The sequence below is a fragment of the Hypanus sabinus genome (assembly GCF_030144855.1).
Source record: "Hypanus sabinus isolate sHypSab1 chromosome X1 unlocalized genomic scaffold, sHypSab1.hap1 SUPER_X1_unloc_13, whole genome shotgun sequence".
Lineage (NCBI taxonomy): Eukaryota > Metazoa > Chordata > Chondrichthyes > Myliobatiformes > Dasyatidae > Hypanus > Hypanus sabinus.
This window is the reverse complement of record NW_026778961.1, coordinates 255,918-275,203: the sequence shown is the minus strand read 5'-3', so window position 1 is coordinate 275,203 and position 19,286 is coordinate 255,918. Positions and strand designations below refer to the sequence as shown.

Genomic DNA, 19,286 nt, shown 5'->3' with positions numbered 1-19,286 from the left:
ACATTACAGGGAGAAGGCTGGAGAATAGGGTAGGTTGGGATAATAAATCAGCCGTGCTGGAATGGCGGAGCAGACTTGATGGGCCAGATGGCCTAACTCTGCTCCTATGTTTTTGTGTTATATCATGTCCCATTAAGCAATATTAAAGAAATAGAGAGGGAGAGAGGCATTTGACCTTGGGACATTTCAGATGTGATAACAAGGTTATCTCTTCATTCCAGAAGCCATTTAATTAATTATCAGTTATTAAGTAAGGACATTAACTGGAAGGTTGGTGATTGTGAAGATAATTTGGGATCTGTCTTCAAAATGTACTGCAGCAAATTGTCAAAACACCTCTTAACCCAGTCTCTGTTGAAAGACAAAGGGGAAAATTATCAGTGCCAATTCTAGACTTCCCTACAAGTCAGAATGAGAATGAGAATCGGGTTTATTATCACTGACATATGTTGTGAAATTTGTTATTTTGTGACAACATTACAGAGCAATGCATAAAATATACTATAAGTTACAATAAAATATACATTTAAAAAGTTAAATAAGTAGTGCAAATTGAGAGCAAAGATAGTGAAGTAATGTACATGGGTTCATGGACCATTCAGAAATCTGATGGCAGAGGGGAAGAAGCTGTTCCTAAAATGTCGAGTGTGTGTCTTCAGGCTCCTGTATGTTTCCAACATTGTCTACGTTTCCTTGATAAACAAAAATCTTCTCAGATACACCTCAGCCCTGACACCAGCTTTAAGAACATTGGACATGAAGCCGACTGGCCTGTTGCAGTGCTGTGTACATCTATGACTCTAAGAACTCTCATGTAGCAAGCATTGCATCAGTGGAAATTAGATTTGATAGTTCAAAAAACTTATCTACATGACTATTTCACTTCTCCAAGCATCGTCACCTTGTCGTGGCGGAGATGATCGGGAGTTCCTGAGATCCCGAGAGCGATGCCGTCTGGAGTTCAGCTCCTGGCAGGGTCACCAATGGTGTAAGGTCAAGGGGGAGGTTCCAGACGAAGAGCCGTCCAATCAACACCTCAGCAGTGAAGCTGCCGGAGGATGATGACAATGACAGTGAATGTGGAGGAAGCTGCAGCAGTGAAGGGTCCCCAGTCATCTTGCACTCCACGTCACTGGACCCTGACCCCGATCTGTCAAGGACCGTGTATCAGTCACACACAGGCATTCTCCATTAAAGGAATACCAGAATCAGGTTTATTATCACTGATTGTGAAATTTATTGTTTACCAACATAAACTCACACCATTATCAACCTTCTGTCATTTATAGACAGTAGTTTCAAAACCTGTGTACAAAGTGAGATCAACCCCAATGATTTAGCTCCATTCTTGCCCTTATGAGCCTTTGAAAATCTCTCACATTCCCTTAAGTGAAGGTTCCTAAGAGGGTGATTCACTTATTTAGTAACTGGTGGTTGTCGTATTGGGCTCAAATGTGGAAATTACAGCCACATTCCTGTCCAGCCACGTTGATGTCACGGTGAAGAAAGCTCACCAACACCTCTACTTCCCCAGGATGCTGAAGAAATTTGACCATCAGCAATTTTTATTGCAGCACCACAGAACGCCTCCTATCTGGATGCACCACACCTTGGTATGGCAACTTCTCTGCACGTGACCACAAGAAACTGCAGAAGGTTGTAGTCACAGCTCAGTACATCACAGGAACCAGCCTTCCCTCTGTGGAGTCGGTCTACACGTCTCGCTGCCTCGGTAAAGCAGGCAGTGTAATCAAAGACCTCACCCACCCCAATATTCTCTCTTCTCCTGCCTCCCATCGGGCAGAAGACACAAAAGCCTGAAAGCACGTACCACCAGGCTCAAGGACAGCTTTGAGCCACTGTTATCAGACTCTTGTACGATAAGATAGACTCTTGGCCCCATAATCTACCTCGTTTTGATCTTGAACTTTATCATTTACCCACATTGCACTCTTTTGGTAGCTTTTACATGTCATTCTGCATTGTTATTGTTTTACCTTATTCGAGCTCGATGCTCTGTGTAATGGTTGATCTGTATGAACAGTACGCAAGGCAAGCTTTTCTATGTAGGTTGATGTGTCTGACAATAATAAACCAATTATCATCATCATTGTGCGCCATGTCATATGACATCATCATTTTGTGCTGTGTCGTATGATGTGGGTGATCTTGGTCTTTCCATGACCGTGATTGTCCTTGGCAAATTTTTCTACAGAAGTGGTTTGCCATTGCCTTCTGGGCAGTGTCTTTACAAGATGGGTAACCCCAGCCATTATCAATACTCTTCAAAGATTGTCTGCCTGGCGTCAGTGGTCACATAACCAGGACTCGTGATCTGCACTGGTTGCTCGTACGACCGTCCACCACCTACTCCCTGATTGGCGGGGGCGGGGGGGCTAAGTCGGTGCTACACCTTGCCCAGAGGTGACCTGCAGGCTAGCGGAGGGAAGGAGCACCTTACACCTCCTTTGGTAGAAACATACTGTATTTCCACCCCACATCCAGTGCCAATACCAATACCGATCAGGCTAATGGCTCCAGGGCACAGGTTTGTTCTGCTTTTGGACCTCTTCCCTAATTTCATCAAACGCCATCATCGTATCCTCCATTACTTGGCCATAGGTTTAGAATGAGAGAGAAGAAAGATTCAACGGGTGCCTGAGGGGCAAGTTTTTTGCACAGAGGAGTACATGGAACGAGCTACCACAGGAACTGGTAGAGCCAGATACAATTACAACAATTAAGACATTTAGAAAGGTAAAGCTAATCTTTAATCTTTAGGGGCAACTTCTTCTTGCAAAGGTAGGTTGGTTTATGGAATGAATCACCAGAGGCAGGTATAATATCAATATTTAGAGGACACTTGAACAGGTGGATGAATAGGAAAGATTAGAAGGGATATGGGCCAGAGGCAGGCAGATAGGACTAACTTAGATAAGGAGTTTGAAGAGACTTGGCATGTCACCAAAGACATTCGCAAGTTTCTACAGATCTACCATGGAGAGCATTCTAATTGGCTGCACCACCATCTGGTATGGGGTGGCGGGAGGGGGGGGGATGCTATTGCACAGGATCAAAATAAGCTGCAAAGAGCTCTAAACTTAATCAGCTCCTTCCTGGGCACCAGCCTCCATAGTACCCAAGATATCTTCAAAGAGCAATTCCTCAAACAGGCAGCATTCATCAGTAAGAGCCCCCATCACCCAGGACATGCCCTCTTCTCACTGTTACCATCAGGGAGGAGGTACAGGAGCCTGAAGACACACACTCAACAATTCAAGAACAGCTTCTTCCCCTCTGCCATCTAATTCCTAAATGGACATTGAACCCCTGAACACTACCTCACTACATTTTTATTTTTATTTTTGCATTATTTATTTAGTTTAACTATTTAATATTTATATGCTTATTATAATTCAGTTTTTTTCTATATTATTGTGTAGACAATAGACAATAGGTGCAGAAGTAGACCATTCGGCCCCTCGAGTCTGCACCGCCATTCTGAGATCATGGCTGATCATTCACTATCAATACCCAGTCCCTGCCTTGTCCCCATATCCCTTGATTCCCCTATCCATCAGATATCTATCCAGATCCTTCTTGAAAGCATCCAGAGAATTGGCCTCCACCGTCTTCTGAGGCAGTGCATTCCACACCTCTACAACTCTCTGGGAGAAGAAGCTCTTCCTCAACTCTGTTTTAAATAACTGACCTCTTATTCTCAATCCATGCCCTCTGGTACTGGACTCTCCCAACATCTGGAACATATTTCCTGCCTCAATCCTATCAAATCCTTTAATTATCTTAAACGTTTCAATCAGATCCCCTCTCAATCTCCTCAATTCCAGCGTGTACAAGCCCAATCTCTCCAATCTCTCTGCGTAAGACAGCCCTGTCATCCCAGGAATCAACCTAGTGAATCTACGCTGCACTTCCTCAATTGCCAGAATGTCCTTCCTTAAACCTGGAGACCAAAACTGCACACAATACTCCAGGTGTGGTCTCACCAGGGCCCTGTACAAATGCAAAAGGACATCCTTGCTTTTGTACTCAATTCCCCTTGTAACAAAGGCCAACATTCCATTTGCCCTCTTCACTGCCTGTTGCACTTGCTCATTCACCTTCATTGACTGGTAAACTAGGACTCCTAGGTCTCTTTGCATTTCTCCCTTACCTAACTCGACACCGTTCAGACAATACTCTGCCCTCTTGTTCCTGCTTCCAAAGTGGATAACTTCACAATTATTCACATTGAATGACATCTGCCAAGTATCTGCCCACTCACTCAGCCTATCCAAGTCTCCCTGTATTCTCCTAACGTCCTCTTCGCATGTCACACTGCCACCCAGTTTAGTATCGTCAGCAAATTTGCTGATATAGTTTTCAATGCCCTCATCTAAATCATTGGCATAAATCGTAAAGAGCTGTGGTCCCAATACAGAGCCCTGTGGTACCCCACTAGTCACCTCCAGCCAGTCTGAGAAACACCCATTCACTGCTACCCTTTGCTTTCTATCTGCCAACCAGTTTTCTATCCATGTTGAAACCCTGCCCCCAATGCCATGAGCTCTGATTTTACTCACCAATCTCCTATGTGGCACCTTATCGAATGCCTTCTGAAAATCTAGGTACACAACATCTACTGGCTTACCCTCGTCTAACATCCTTGTTACACCCTCAAAAAACTCCAACAGATTAGTCAAGCATGATTTGCCCTTGGTAAATCCATGCTGGCTCAGCCTAATCCTATTTCTGCCATCTAGATGTGCCACTATTTCGTCCTTAATAATGGACTCAAGCATCTTCCCCACGACTGACGTTAGGCTAACAGGGCGATAGTTCTCTGTTTTCTCCTTCCCTCCCTTCTTGAAAAGTGGGACAACATTAGCCACTCTCCAATCTTCAGGAGCTGATCCTGAATCTAAGGAACAGTGGAAAATGATTACCAATGCATCCGCAATTTCCTGAGCCACCTCTTTTAGAACCCTCGGATGCAGACCATCTGGACCCGGGGATTTATTAGCCTTCAGTCCTACCAGTCTACTCATCACAGTTTCTTTCCTAATGTCAATCTGTCTCAATTCCTCTGATATCTTATGACCCTGGCCCATCCATACATCTGGGAGATTGCTTGTGTCCTCCCTGGTGAAGACAGATCTAAAGTACGCATTAAATTCTGTTGCCATTTCCCTGTTTCCCATAACAATTTCTCCCAATTCATTCTTCAAGGGGCCAACATTGTTCTTAACTATCTTCTTTCTCTTCACATAGCTAAAAAAGCTTTTGCTATCCCCTTTTATATTCCTGGCTAGACTGAGCTCATACCTGATTTTTTCTCTCCGTATTGCTTTTTTAGTTAAGATCTGCTGTTCCTTAAAACTTTCCCAATCATCTGTATTCCCACTCATCTTAGCCCTGTCATACTTCTTTTTCTTTAATGCTATACAATCTCTGACTTCCTTTGTCAACCACTGTGGCCCCTTCCCCCTCTTTGAATCCTTCCTTCTCATTGGAATGAACTGCATTTGCATCTTTTGTATTATGCCCAAGAATATCTGCCACTGCTGATCCACTGTCTTTCCTGCCAGGGCATCCGCCCATTTAACTTTGGCCAGCTCTTCCCTCATGGCTCCGTAGTCTCCTTTATTTAATTGCAACACTGACACCTCTGATCTGCCCCTATCCCTCTCAAATTGTAGATAAAAACTTATCATGTTATGATCACTACTTCCTAATGGCTCCTTTACTTCAAGATCACTTATCAAGTCCTGTTCATTACACATCACCAAGTCCAAAATAGCCTCGTTCCTGGTTGGCTCAAGCACAAGCTGTTCCAAAAATACATCCCTTAGACACTCCACAAACTCCCTATCCTGGGGTCCAGCACCTACCTGATTCTCCCAGCCCACCTGCATGTTGAAATCTCCCATAATGACTGCATTACCTTTAGCACATGCCAATGTTAACTCCCTAATCAACTTGTACCCAATATCCACGCTACTGTTTGGGGGCCTGTACACAACACCCATTAGGGTCTTTTTACCCTTACTGTTCCTCAGCTCAATCCACACAGACTCCACTTCCCCTGTTCCCAAGTCACCTCTTGCTAAGGACTGAATCTCATTCCTCACCAACAGGGCCACCCCACCCCCTCTTCCCATATTTCTGTCTCTACGATAGCACGTATACCCTGGTACACTCAATTCCCAGGCCTGATCCCCTTGCAGCCATGTCTCCGTTATCCCAACAATATCGTAGTTCCCCATTTTCATCTGAGCTTCAAGCTCATCTGTCTTATTTCTGACACTACGCGCATTCAAGTATAGAATTCTTAGCCCATTCCTCCTCTCTTTGCTTAAAACACTGTCTACTGTACCTAACCCAGCTCCTTGAACTTCCATCGGGCAAATTGCACCCTGAATTTTGATGACCTTCTCAAGATCACCCAAACCTTGTACACATTTAACCCCATGCACCTTCTGACCAACCCTCTGGATCTGGATCCCTGCCCCCTGCACATCTAGTTTAAACCCCCCCGAGCAGCACTGGCAAATACTCCTGCAAGAATGTTATTACCCCTCCGGTTCAGATATAGACCGTCCCTTCGAAACAGATCCCAATGTCCCTGGAACAAAGACCAATTATCCAAAAACCTGAACCCTTCCTTCCTGCACCATGCTCTCAGCCTCGTATTAATGTGCATAATCATTCTATTCTTCGCCTCACTCGCACGTGGCACAGGTAGCAATCCCGAGATTGTCACCCTGGAGGTCCTGCCTTTCAGCTTCACTCCTAACTCCCTGAACTCTCTAAGCAGGACCCCCTCACTCACCTTACCTACATCATTAGTCCCTACATGGACCACTACATCTGGGTTCATGCCCTCATTCTCAAGAATAGCCTGCACCCGATCTGAGATGTCCCGGACCCTGGCACCAGGGAGGCAACATAGCATCCGAGACTCCCGATCTGCCCCACAAAATCTACAACTCATTCCTGGTAGGTCATCCCCATCAACAGTATCCAGTACGGTATACTTATTGTTAATGGGAATGGCCGCAGGGGTGCTCTGCTCTCTCTGCCTGCTCCCCCTGCCTCTCTGGACCGTCACCCATCTGCCTACTTCTTGGTTTTTTGGTGTGACTACCTCCTGATAACTCCTATCTATCTCTGCCTCTGCCTCCCGAATGATCCGTAGTTCATCCAGCTCCCGCTCCAACTCCTTAACTCGGTCTGATAGGAGCTGCAGCTGGACGCACCTCTTGCAGGTGTGGTCATCAGGGACAACAGTGTTGACCCTGACTTCCCACATACTGCATACGGAGCACACCACTGCTCTGTCTCCCCCATACCTGAACTGGATTAATAGAATAAGTCTAAAAAGCACCTAGTGACCTTACCTTCTTCCCCTCAGCGAGCAATCACACAGGCTTACCGAAGTCCCCTTACGCCGAAGCCCACTTAGCCAAAGCCCAGGACTCTGCTTCCACGGACTCCGCTGCCCGCTCGACGCAATTGCAATGTACTGCTGCCACAAAGTGAACAAATTTCACAACACATGCCGGTGATAATAAACCTGATTCTGATTCTGAAATGTGTGTTTGTATCAAATCAAACCAGCAAGGATTTGGGGACAAATGTTTCCATGCTTCCAGCACAAACATAGTGTGTCCACAACTCACTAACCTGTACATCTTTGGACTGTGGGAGGAAACTTGTGCACCTGGAGGAAGGCCTAGATAGAGTGGATGTGAAGAGCATGCTTCCTGCAGAGGGTGAGTCTAGCATCAGAGGGCACGGCCTCAGGTTAGAGGGGACGTCCATTTAGAGCAGAGATGAGGAGGAATTCTTCAGCCGGAAGGCGATGAATCTGTGGAATTCATTGCCACAGGTGGCTGTGGAGGCCAGGTCACTGGGTGCATTTAAGGCAGAAGTTCATAGGTTCTTGATTAGTCAGGGTGTGAAAGGATCTGGGAGAAGGCAGGAGAATGGGGTTGAGAGGGAAATGGATCAGCCATGATGAAATGGTGGAGCAGACTTGATGGGCTGAATGGCCTAATTCTGCTCCTATGTCTTGTGGTCTAATAGTAACAGTGTTATGCTAGCCACTATAATAACCACGCCAATCCTGCTCAGTAACTCTACCGGAAACTTCTGGGAATCACTAATGTTTCCTTATTTTTCTTCCAGGATGAGTTTAAGAAGCTTTATGCTCAACTGGAAATACACAAAACCAAGAAGATGACTGCCAACAACCCACACCTTCAGAAGAAGAGGAGCTCGAGGAGGGGACTAGGTCGCTCCATCATCAAACGCATCACGGAGATTCCCGATTCAATGAGCCGGCAGTGCAGTAGGACTGAGAGGGGTGGATCCATTGGAACTGGGAGTCACTGCAGTTCCTACAAGAAGAAGTTTAATGAGCCCTCCAGCTCCAGCATGAAGATCAGAGAAGATTCCATCAAACGGGTCTTTTCAATACGGAAGTCCCACAGCACATATGACCACATGAGGGGCCACCGGGATGGTCACTCTGGCAGGTCAGATTCCTCCACAAGGGACCCTTCCCTGCTGGATTCCCTGATGAGGAAGAAACTTGCAAAAAAGGCTTCGGAGAGGTCGGACACGGAGTCGCTGGATGCAGCGCCGCTGGTGTGCAAGTCGGCCAGTGCACAAAACCTAACAGTGGACAAGCCCTCGTTGCCCTCCAAGCCGGGCACCCTGCAGAAGTCTCTCAGTGTGGTCACCTGCGCGAAGGAAAAGGCGGTAATGTTCACCAGGAAGAGCGAGGAGAACCCAAAGCAGGTCGGCGAGAGAGCTCCAAAGAAGTTGTCAACCAACCAAGCACCAACCTGCCTCCAGCTCCCCACTGTCAGGGCGCAGCCGGACGAAGCAGTTAAGACGACCAGAGGGGACAGGCAACAGGTACACACGGAAGGCACAGCAAGACTACACTTACAAGATGGCCGCAACAAGTGTCCGGCTCACCCCGCAGACTCCCAGAACCTACAGCCCCCGTCTGCTGAGACAAGGTATCACAAACACGTCGGCTATGTCACAATCAAGAGTGGCGGCGTGGACAGATCGCACTCCTCGGGGAAGCTGGACTGCAGAAAGAAACCCGTGGACGTGGAGAGGAAACATCACAGCTTTCGGCACGCTGGCACGGGCGGCACTCTGGGTGGGGACGTGAAAGAGGCGGCTGCAAGTCGAAATGAACCCCAGGGGCCAGCAAATAAGCGTTCGGGGACCAGCTCGTCCCCAACCAGACTTGGTAAATCGGCTAAATCTTCAAAGACAGAACAGGAAGAGGTGCCTTTCAATACCAATAAGACAGAATCTGAGCAGGCAGGTCACGTCAAAACAGGCGAGAATAAGCGAGAAAAATACATGTCACTGATAAAACAAGCGTCAACAAATAGTGCAATTATTTGTCCATGGGATACAAATTCGATGGCGGACGTAAGTGTGGACCAGAGAAAGGGGCGGTCTTTGTCCATTTGCACTTTGGCTCCTGAATCACTTATGCATGGCTCCTTCAAAACAAAGCCTATGAACCTCTCCTTAAAGCAGCCCAAGGGATTTGGGCTGTCTCTGAAACATCTGGTAACACCGGGAAAGACGAGAGGCTGCAAAAGAGAAAAATCCACCAAAGCGAGCGAGACAGGGAAGGGCAGTCCTGACCAGGAGCGGGTTAATGGGGCGGAGGCGATAGGTTCAATGGGTAAAGCTACGTCTATGGAGTTCAGTCCACGAAAAAAGGAGAGCAAGGGCAGTGAAGACAAAACACAGCCAACCGATATACCCAAAGATATGTCTTCAGAATCTACTCAGCGGCACAGCGGAAGCAAGCGGGAAAAATATATGACCCTCTTAAAACGAGCATCTACAAGCTCTGCCGTTATTTGTCCATGGGACGTCATTTTGAAAGGGGCGTCACCCACTGAGGACCAGAAGAAGGGACGGTCTTTATCTGTTGGTGCTGGTGTGTCAGGGTCGCTTCTCCAAGGCGCCTTGAATGCAAAGGACACTAATGGTTCGATGCAACAGGGTAAGCAATTGGCGTTGTCCCTGAGACAGCTGTTACCAAGTAAGGCGCGAAACAAAGATGTCAACCAACAGACCACTGATAAATCTAGAATTGCCGAGATCTGTCCCTGGGATGCTCAGAACAAGGAAACTTCTTCACAACCTCACAGACCCAATGGCATGCCGAGCTGTTCCTGGGACACAGGTTATATGGAGAAACAACAGGAAAAGAGATTGTCTGTTGAAAAGAACAAAATCTCAGGTGCTGGTCCATCAATAAACTCTGCCATCATTTGTCCATGGGACTTACTTCTGAAGGAGATATCAGCTGGGGGCATGAGTGGTGAACAGAAGAAGGGACGGTCTTTATCTGTTTGTGCTGCAATCCCAGGATCATTTCTACAGAGTGCAAAAGATGCCAACAGCTCATTGCAACAGAACAAGCGATTAACATTGTCACTGAAACAGCTAGTGTCGCCAGGCAAGGTGAAGAACAGAGAGAACAAAGATGGCCAGTCGCAGCCTAGTGATAAATGTAAAGTTGCAGAGATCTGTCCCTGGGAAGTAGAAGATACCAAGAACAAGGATTCACCACTGCCCATTGATAAATCCAAAGCCACAGAGATCTGTCCCTGGGACTCAGGAGATACTCAGAACAAGGATGCCCCACAGCCCATTGATAAATCCAAAGCCACAGAGATCTGTCCCTGGGACTCAGGAGATACTCAGAACAAGGATTCACCACTGCCCATTGATAAATCCAAAGCCACAGAGATCTGTCCCTGGGACTCAGGAGATACTCAGAACAAGGATTCACCACTGCCCATTGATAAATCCAAAGCCACAGAGATCTGTCCCTGGGACTCAGGAGATACTCAGAACAAGGATTCACCACTGCCCATTGATAAATCCAAAGCCACAGAGATCTGTCCCTGGGACTCAGGAGATACTCAGAACAAGGATTCACCACTGCCCATTGATAAATCCAAAGCCACAGAGATCTGTCCCTGGGACTCAGGAGATACTCAGAACAAGGATGCCCCACAGCCCATTGATGAATCCAGTCTTGCAGATATTTGTCCTTGGGACTCAGAAGATACCAAGAACAAGAAATCTTCACAGCCCACTGACAAATCCAAAATTGCAGAGGTCTGTCCCTGGGATACTGGAGATTCCAACAACAAGGAAACTTTATTATCCACTGATAAATCTAAGGCTTCAGATATCTGTCCCTGGGACACAGTAGATACGAAGAACAAGGATATTTCACTGCCCATTGATAAACTCAAAGCCACAGAGATCTGTCCCTGGGACTCAGGAGATACCAAATACAAGGAAATTTCATTACTCACTGATAAAACGAAAGCTTCAGATGTCTGCCCCTGGGACTCCGGAGATACTAAGAACAAGGAAACTTCATTACCCACCAATAGATCTAACCTTGCAAATATCTGTCCGTGGGATGCCGAGAGGAAAGAGGGAAAAACATTGCCCACTGAGGGATCTAACCTGGCAGATATCTGTCCCTGGGACACGGTTTCAGAAGAGACAAGAATCAATGCAAATCAGAAGAAGGGACGGTCTCAGTCGGTGTTTGCAGCTGTCCCAGGATCACTCATACAAGGCACCTTGAAGTCAAAAGGTATAAATGATTCGTCATCACAATCCAAATGGTTAGCCCTGTCACTGAAACTTAGAACAACATCTGGAAATGCAAAAGACAGAGAGGACAGTAATACATCTAAAGTTGGGGTCATCTGTCCTTGGGAAATAGGAGCTGCTCAGAGTGACAAGGAGGGATCTAACCTTGCCGAGGTCTGTCCTTGGGAGACAGACACAACAGCACCTGGGAGAGGTCAAAGAGTTACAAAAGCTAAAGGTGATCTAATCTCCTCTACCTCCCCTTGTGATGTGGAGACGGTGACAGCAACTCAAGCTGAAAACAGAGAAGGTGGGAACCCAACAGATAAGAAGGAGAATGTTGGTGGTTCGGCTGACAGCTGTCCTTGAAATTTGATAGATTATTGAGATGCCAAAGTGAAATGCTCTGATTCAATGGAAAAATAAATGATTCATTACAAGATTTCAAGTGTAAATATAGTGTGCAACACAATAAATTGCTTCTTCCCAGAATTTAGTTATTAATTTAATTTAGTTACTGATAATATTCTTGTCAGTAACAACATATTCTGCTTAGCCTACTTGTAACCTTAATATTAAGCAAGTGGAAATTCCACACTCTTAAATGTAATGATACAGATTTGACTCATAGAGCACAGACAGAATCAGGCCCTTTGGCCCACGGTCTCCATGGTGATGTAATTATTTCATCACCAGGGACAGGAAGTACAGGATGTTGATAAGCAGCCCTAAATGAAATTAGATTTCTCTGACATAACTTCATAAAAGCATCACTTCTGCTTTCTGGGATTGAAAGGCTTATCACTTGAGGAGCATATGGCTCTGGGCATGTACTCACTGCAATTCAGAATAATGAGGGGGTATCTCACTGAACAGTGAAAGGCCTTGATGGAGTGGATGTGGAGAGCAAGTTTCCTATGGTGGAGGAGTCTAAGACCAGAGGACACAGCCTCAAAATAGAGGTGTGTCCTTCTAGAATGGAGATGAGAAGGAATTTCTTGAGCCAGAGGGTGGTGAATCTATGGAATTCATTGCCACAGGTCAATGGGTATATTTAAAGAAGAGGTTGATAGATTCTTGATTAGTCAGGACATGAAGGGTACGGGGGGGGGGAGGCAGGAGATTGGGGCTGAAGGGAAATGGATCAGCCATAATGAAATGGCTGAGCAGACTTGATGGGCCAAATGGCCTCATTCTGTTCCTATTGTTTACAGTCTTATGATCTTTAGATGGCATATTTTGTCAAAGTCAAAGTAAAATTTATTATTGCAGTTCACATATGCTACCTTAAGATTCATTTTCTTGCAGGCAGTTACAGTAAAATAAAGAAATACAACAGGGTTTACAAAAACAGAACTATACATAAAACTATACATCAATCTTTACCCTCTCCAACTATTACCTGCTGCTTTTCCCTTAACCCCCACCCCTCCTCCATCCACATACCTTCACCCTCACCTGTCACCTACCGGCTTGTACAGCTGGCTTCTTCCCCTTTCCTTTCCAGTCCTGTCGAAGAGTCTCGGCGCAAAACGCCAACTTTCCATTCCTCTCCACAGATACTGAATTCCTCCAGCATCTTGTGTGTGTGTGTTGCTCTCGATCTCGCGTGTTAAACATAAACAAAGACTGACAAGCAAACAATGTGCAAAAGAGGACAAATTCTGCAAATAAAAAAATGATATGAAATGAGTTGTAAAGAGTCTTTGAAAGTGAGTCTGTTGGCTGTGGAATCGGTTCAGAGTTGAGGTGAGTGCAGTTATTCACGATGGTGTAGGGTAATGTAATAGGACAGATGACACATATTATTCATAATAGAAACTATTCTACATAATTTACTCACACCATCTTTGACTGTGTTCACTTTAAGAGATGGTGTCTGACATAATGACATCAGTGTAAGGTGACTGCTTCTGGTTTGTTTGTAATGGAAGTAAAGGGGTGCAGCTTTTGTTAAGCACAAAAAAAACCGATTCACGTATGTTTTATTCACAAAATCCTACATTGGTACCCTGATGCTCTCAGACAGGTCAACCACTGCAGTCGCTTTGAAGCTGCTGGAGTTTTGGGAGCAGTGCACTACCACATAGTTTGCACAGGCGGAAGCCCAGCTCGCGCTGCGAGAAATCGCCACAGAAAATACCAAATCTTACCATGTCATAGCATCGCTAAGTAGTTCCACTGTAGCCAGAGTGGTAAAGATGTCAATCTGAAAACTCACCTATTACAGAGTTTTGGACTGTTTGAATCTGAGCATGCCAAACCGTTGCTCTCCTTGCCTGGCCTGGGTGACATGAGTACCAATGGAGCACATGCAATTTTTCCTGGGCAATCACTGTCTTTATTCCATTTTTAAATAATTCTTTATGCAACAAATACCTGATCAAGTTTGCACAGCCCTCACTAATACATCCGTAAAGGATAACAGGAAGCTTGCTAAAATGGCTGACAGTCTACACTCAGCCAGTTCCTCGTCCTTTCCCTGTCTCAATAGGCCCTGTTAGCAGAGTCCGCAGGAGACTCCTGCCCATGGCTCTGAACCAGACAAGGCCGAGTCTATGTTTCTACCACGCATACTTTAATACGAACTCCAAGAAGTGACCACCATGTAGCTTTGGCAGTGCCAGCTCAAAAGGACATCGGAGGTTGGTGAACACTACAGGTTCCGACTGCTTCCTGTGTGACACAAGCACTCAAACGAGTATGTTGCCAGTACTGAACATTAACTACAAGGCAGAGAGTGATGGACCCTCACTGGAGGCCGCCAACAGCAGCAGGATCTGGACTTATGGGACACAATGCATGATGCTCTGCTTCAGTGGAAAACACTACACACGGGACTTTGGCTTGGCTAAATTTGCTAGACCTCTGCTTGGCCCAGATTTGCTGTGCGCCAAAGCACTGTTAATAGATGCATTGAACAGTTTAGCCCAGAAACAGGCCATTCAGCCCACAATGTTGTGCCGAAGCAGCTTAACAGCAAATCAAAAACTCTCAAAAACAAATCCCTCCTACCTACACCATGTCCATGACCTTCCACCTTCTTAAACCCTTGTGCCTCTCCAAGCGTCTCTTAAAAGCTAATAAATTTGCCTCTACCACCATACCAGGCAGTGCATTCCAGGCGTCCACCACTCTGAGTGAAAAACTTACCCCTCACATCCCCTTGAACCTACCCCTCTCACCTTCAATGGTATTAGACATTTCAACCCTGGGAAACAGATACTCTCTGTCCACTCTATCTGTGCCTCTCATACTCCTATAAACCTCTATCAGATCTCCCCTCAGCCTGCACCGCTCCAGAGAAAACAACCCCAGTTTATCCAGCCTCTCATGATAGCTCGTGCCCTCTAAAGCAGGCAGCTTCCAAGTAAACGTCTCCTGCACCCTCCCCAAAGCCTCAACATCTGGGGCAACCAGAACTGTCGCAATACTCTGGATGAGGCCTCACCAGAGTTTTATAAAGTTGCAATTGACTTTTGAACTCAACGCCTCGACTAATAAAAGCAAACGTCCCATAACCCTTCTTAACCACCCTATCAACCTGTGTCGCCACTTTCAAGGAGCTGTGAACTTGGATCCCAAGATCTCTCTGCTCAGCAATACCGTTAGGACCTTTCCCTTAATAGTGCACCGTCTCCTTGCATTTGCCTTACTGAGGTGCAACTCCTCACATTTACCTGGATAAAACTTCATCTGCCATTTCTCAGCCAGGATCTGCAACTGATCTATATTGTGCTGTATTCTTCGCCGACCTTCTACACTATCCACAACTCCACCAGTCAGGGTATCATCTGGAAACTTACTAACCCACCCATCTGCATTTTCATCCAGGTCATTTATATACGTTACAAACAGCAGAGGTCCCAGCACAGATCCCTGTGGAACTCCAATAATTACAGCCCTCCAGCTCGAGTAAGTCCCTTCAACCACTACCCTCTGTCCTCTATACGCAAGCCAGTTCTAAATCTAAACAGCCAATTAGCCACGGATCCCATGCACCAGAAGCTTCTGGATTTGCCTCCTGTGAGGGACTTTGTCAAACGCCTTACTAAAATCCACGTAGACAACCTTCACTGCCCTACCCTCATCAATCTCTCGTCACCTTGTCAAAAAACTCGATTAACCTGATAAGGCACAACCTGCCCCACACAAAGACATGCTGGCTCTCCCTAATTATGCCATGTGTTTCCAAATGCTCATATATCCTGTCCCTAAGAATTTTCTCCAGTAATCTCCCTACAATTGACGTGAGACTCACTGGTCTATAGTTCCCTTGTTCCCTTCTTAAATAGAGGTACAACATTAGCCACTGGACGGGCCTCCAGGATCTCACCTGTGGCTGGAGAGGACACAAAGATTCTGGTGAAGGGCCCAGCAATCTCATCTCTTGCCCCCTTCACTCACCTGGGGTAAATCCCATCAGGCCCTGGGGTGTTAACAACCCTTAATACTCGTTAGGAGACCTAACACTTCCTCCTCCTTGATGTCCAAATGCCCTAACTTATTTATACACTCAGTACTAATCTGCTGGTCCTCCACATCCTTTTTCTTGGTAAATACTGAAGCAAAGTACTCATTAAATACTAAACTCACATTCTCCGCATCCAGGTAAATCTTCGAATGGTGCCACTCTCTCCCTAGTTATCCTCTTGCTCTATGTATGTATGGAATGCCATGGGATTCATCTTAATCCTCTTGCCAAGGACTTTTCATGGCCCCTCCTGGCTTTCCTAATTCCCTTCCTGAGTTCTTTTTTGACTTCTTTATACTCCTCATGTGCTCCATTTGATCCTAATTTCCAAAGCTTTACGTACTTTTCTTTTTTCTTCTTGACTAAATTCATGGAGTTCAACCCAGAGAAGTGTGAGGTGGTACACTTTGGAAGGACAAACTCCAAGGCAGAGTACAAAGTAAATAGCAGGATACTTGGTAGTGTGGAGGAGCAGGGGGATCGGGGGGTACATGTCCACAGATCCCTGAAAGTTGTCTCACAGGTAGATAGGGTAGTTAAGAAAGCTAATGGGGTGTTCGCTTTCATAAGGGATAGAGTTTAAGAGACGCGATGTAATGATGCAGCTCTATATAACTCTAGTTAGGCCACACTTGGAGTACTGTGTCCAGTTCTGGTTGCCTCACTATAGGAAGGATGTGGAAGCATTGGAAAGGGTACAGAGGAGATTTACCAGGATGCTGCCTTAGAGAGTATGGATTATGATCAAAGATTAAGGGAGCTAGGGCTTTACTCTCTGGAGAGAAGGAGGATGAGAGGAGACATGATAGAGGTATACAAGATATTAAGAGGAATAGACAGAGTGGACAGCCAGCACCTCTTCCCCAGGGCACCACAGCTCAGTGCAAGAGGACATGGCTTTAAGGTAAGGGGAGGGAAGTTCAAAGGGGGATATTAGAGGAAGGTTTTTCACTCAGAGAGTGGTTGGTGCGTGGAATGCACTCCCTGAGTCAGTGGTGGAGGCAGGTACACTAGTGAAGTTTAAGAGACTACTAGACGGGTATATGGAGGAATTTAAGGTGTGAGGTTATATGGGAGGCAGGGTTTGAGGGTCGGCACAACATTGTGGGCCGAAGGGCCTGTAGTGTGCTGTACTATTCTATGTTCTCTCCCGTCTCTGGACACCCAAGGTTTTCTAATCTTTCTATCCCCGCCCTTCTAACAGGAACATACCCTTCCCAAAGTCTGTGCAATTGATCTTTAAACACCCTCCACACGTCTAATGTAGGCTTGCCTGAAAAAGAAAAGTGTTCCAATTAACTCTTCTTAGTTCCTGCCTAATGCCCTCGTAAGTTGCCCTAGTCTGATTTAAGACTCTCCTGCAAGGACCATGCCTACCCTTATCTATGGCTACCCTGAAAGTTAAGGAGCTGTGGTCGCTGTTCCCAAACTGCTCACCCAGTCAACTGGCCAGGCTCATTACCCAACACCAGGTCCAGTGCAGCCCCTCCTTTCGATGGATCATCCAAATATTGATTTAAGAAACCCTCCTGGATACACTTAACAATTCCTGCCCCATCTAAACCTCTTGCACTAAGAAGGTCCCAGTTTATATTAGGGAAGTTAAAATCCCCCATGGTAATAACCCTATTATTTTTACACATTTCCTTAATCTGGTTACATTTCTGCTTCTCAATGTCCTGGTGGATATTGGGGGGTGGGGGGGGGGGTTGTAATACAATCCTATCAGTGCGATTGTACCCTTCCTATTCCTGAGTTCCACCCAAAGGGATTCAGTGTCTGAACTCTCCATTATGTCTCCCCTGAGTGTAACTGTGATACTGTTCCTGATTAGTAGTGCAACTCCTTCCCCCCGCCCCTCCCCACCGACTTTTTACCTCCTTCTCTATCTTTTCTAAAACTTTGAAAACCTGGTACATTAATCACCTGTTCCTGCACCTCGCTCAACCAAGTGTCAGTAGTGGCTATCAGTTCTGTGTACTGATCCATGGCCGAAGTTCATCATCTTCACCCGTAATACCCCTGGCATTAAAATATACACTCTTTCAATTTGGCCTTTGAATACCTTCCCTTCCATTCTTCCCTTCCTGACCTGGGGCTCCGGCTCCCAGCCCCCCTGCAAAACTATTTTAAACCCTCCCGAGTAGCATTAACAAACCTCCCAGCCAGGATATTGGTTCCCCTCCAGTTCAGGTACAACCTGTCCCACTTGTACAGGTCACCCCTTCTCCAAAAAATATTCCAATGATCCAAGAACTTAAAACCCTGCCCCTGCACCATCTCCTTATCCACTCATTCATCTGTGCTATCACCTCATTCCTACCTGCACTAGCCTGTGTCCCAGGGAGTAATCCAGAGATCCTTCTCTTCAGCTTCTTTCCCAACTCTATATACTCACTGAGTAGGACCTCTTCCCCTTTTCTGCCTATGTCATTGATCTTAAGAACTGCCAGCTTGCGGATGCCATTACCACATACCCCCAGTAAGTTTCCCACGACAACTTTCTATAGCACATGCACCACCACATGTGAGTCCCCAAGCCTCAACAAGCCCGCATTTTCCACTGCAGTCACAAAGCATGGGGGTCGAGCACCACATTCCCACAACAGGCTCGCCGCTCCTCTCCCGTGCATGTATACTGGACTCAAAAAAGTTGGCCATCGTGAAGGCTGAGCTTGCTAGGCTGGTCGAGTAGCTTTACCACCTTACTACCCCCTCATCGTTACCCCGTCCCACATATTCAAGACTTTTCAGCAAATTTAGCCAGAAAGATTTTTGTTTTCGAAAGTGAGGGGGCTACCATCAGGTGCCTGTGTGTGTTGCGGACGTTCCCAAAGCTGCAGTTATTGCTCTGTTTGGCCCACTTGAGTTCCTGTGCATGCCATAAGGGCTGAAAAATGCAAGCACGGACTTTCCAGTGACTAAAAGACTTAGGTTTTCTTTTTGTTTACCTGGCTGACATACTTATCACATCTCCGCACGCTTTTCAAGCACTTAAGCCAATAAGGGATGATAATTAACATCACTAAGTACCAGTTTGGGTTATCTACTATTGACATTCTTGGCCACCGCACCTCTGCAGAAGATGCAACACCCCTACCATCGAAAGTCACCGCTATTATAGATTTTCCACTGCTCTGCA

At 46.1% G+C, this 19,286-nt stretch overlaps 1 protein-coding gene across 1 annotated transcript in view; it reads left to right on the top strand.

Moving 5' to 3' along the window:
• The window catches only part of LOC132385595 (probable G-protein coupled receptor 158), a 348,836-nt gene that overhangs the window by 320,015 nt on the left and 9,535 nt on the right, over positions 1-19,286 (top strand). The window contains exon 11 of the mRNA XM_059957771.1: positions 8,191-11,671. Coding sequence (XP_059813754.1) covers positions 8,191-11,671 — 3,481 coding nt within the window. The remainder of the gene's footprint in view (positions 1-8,190; positions 11,672-19,286) is intronic.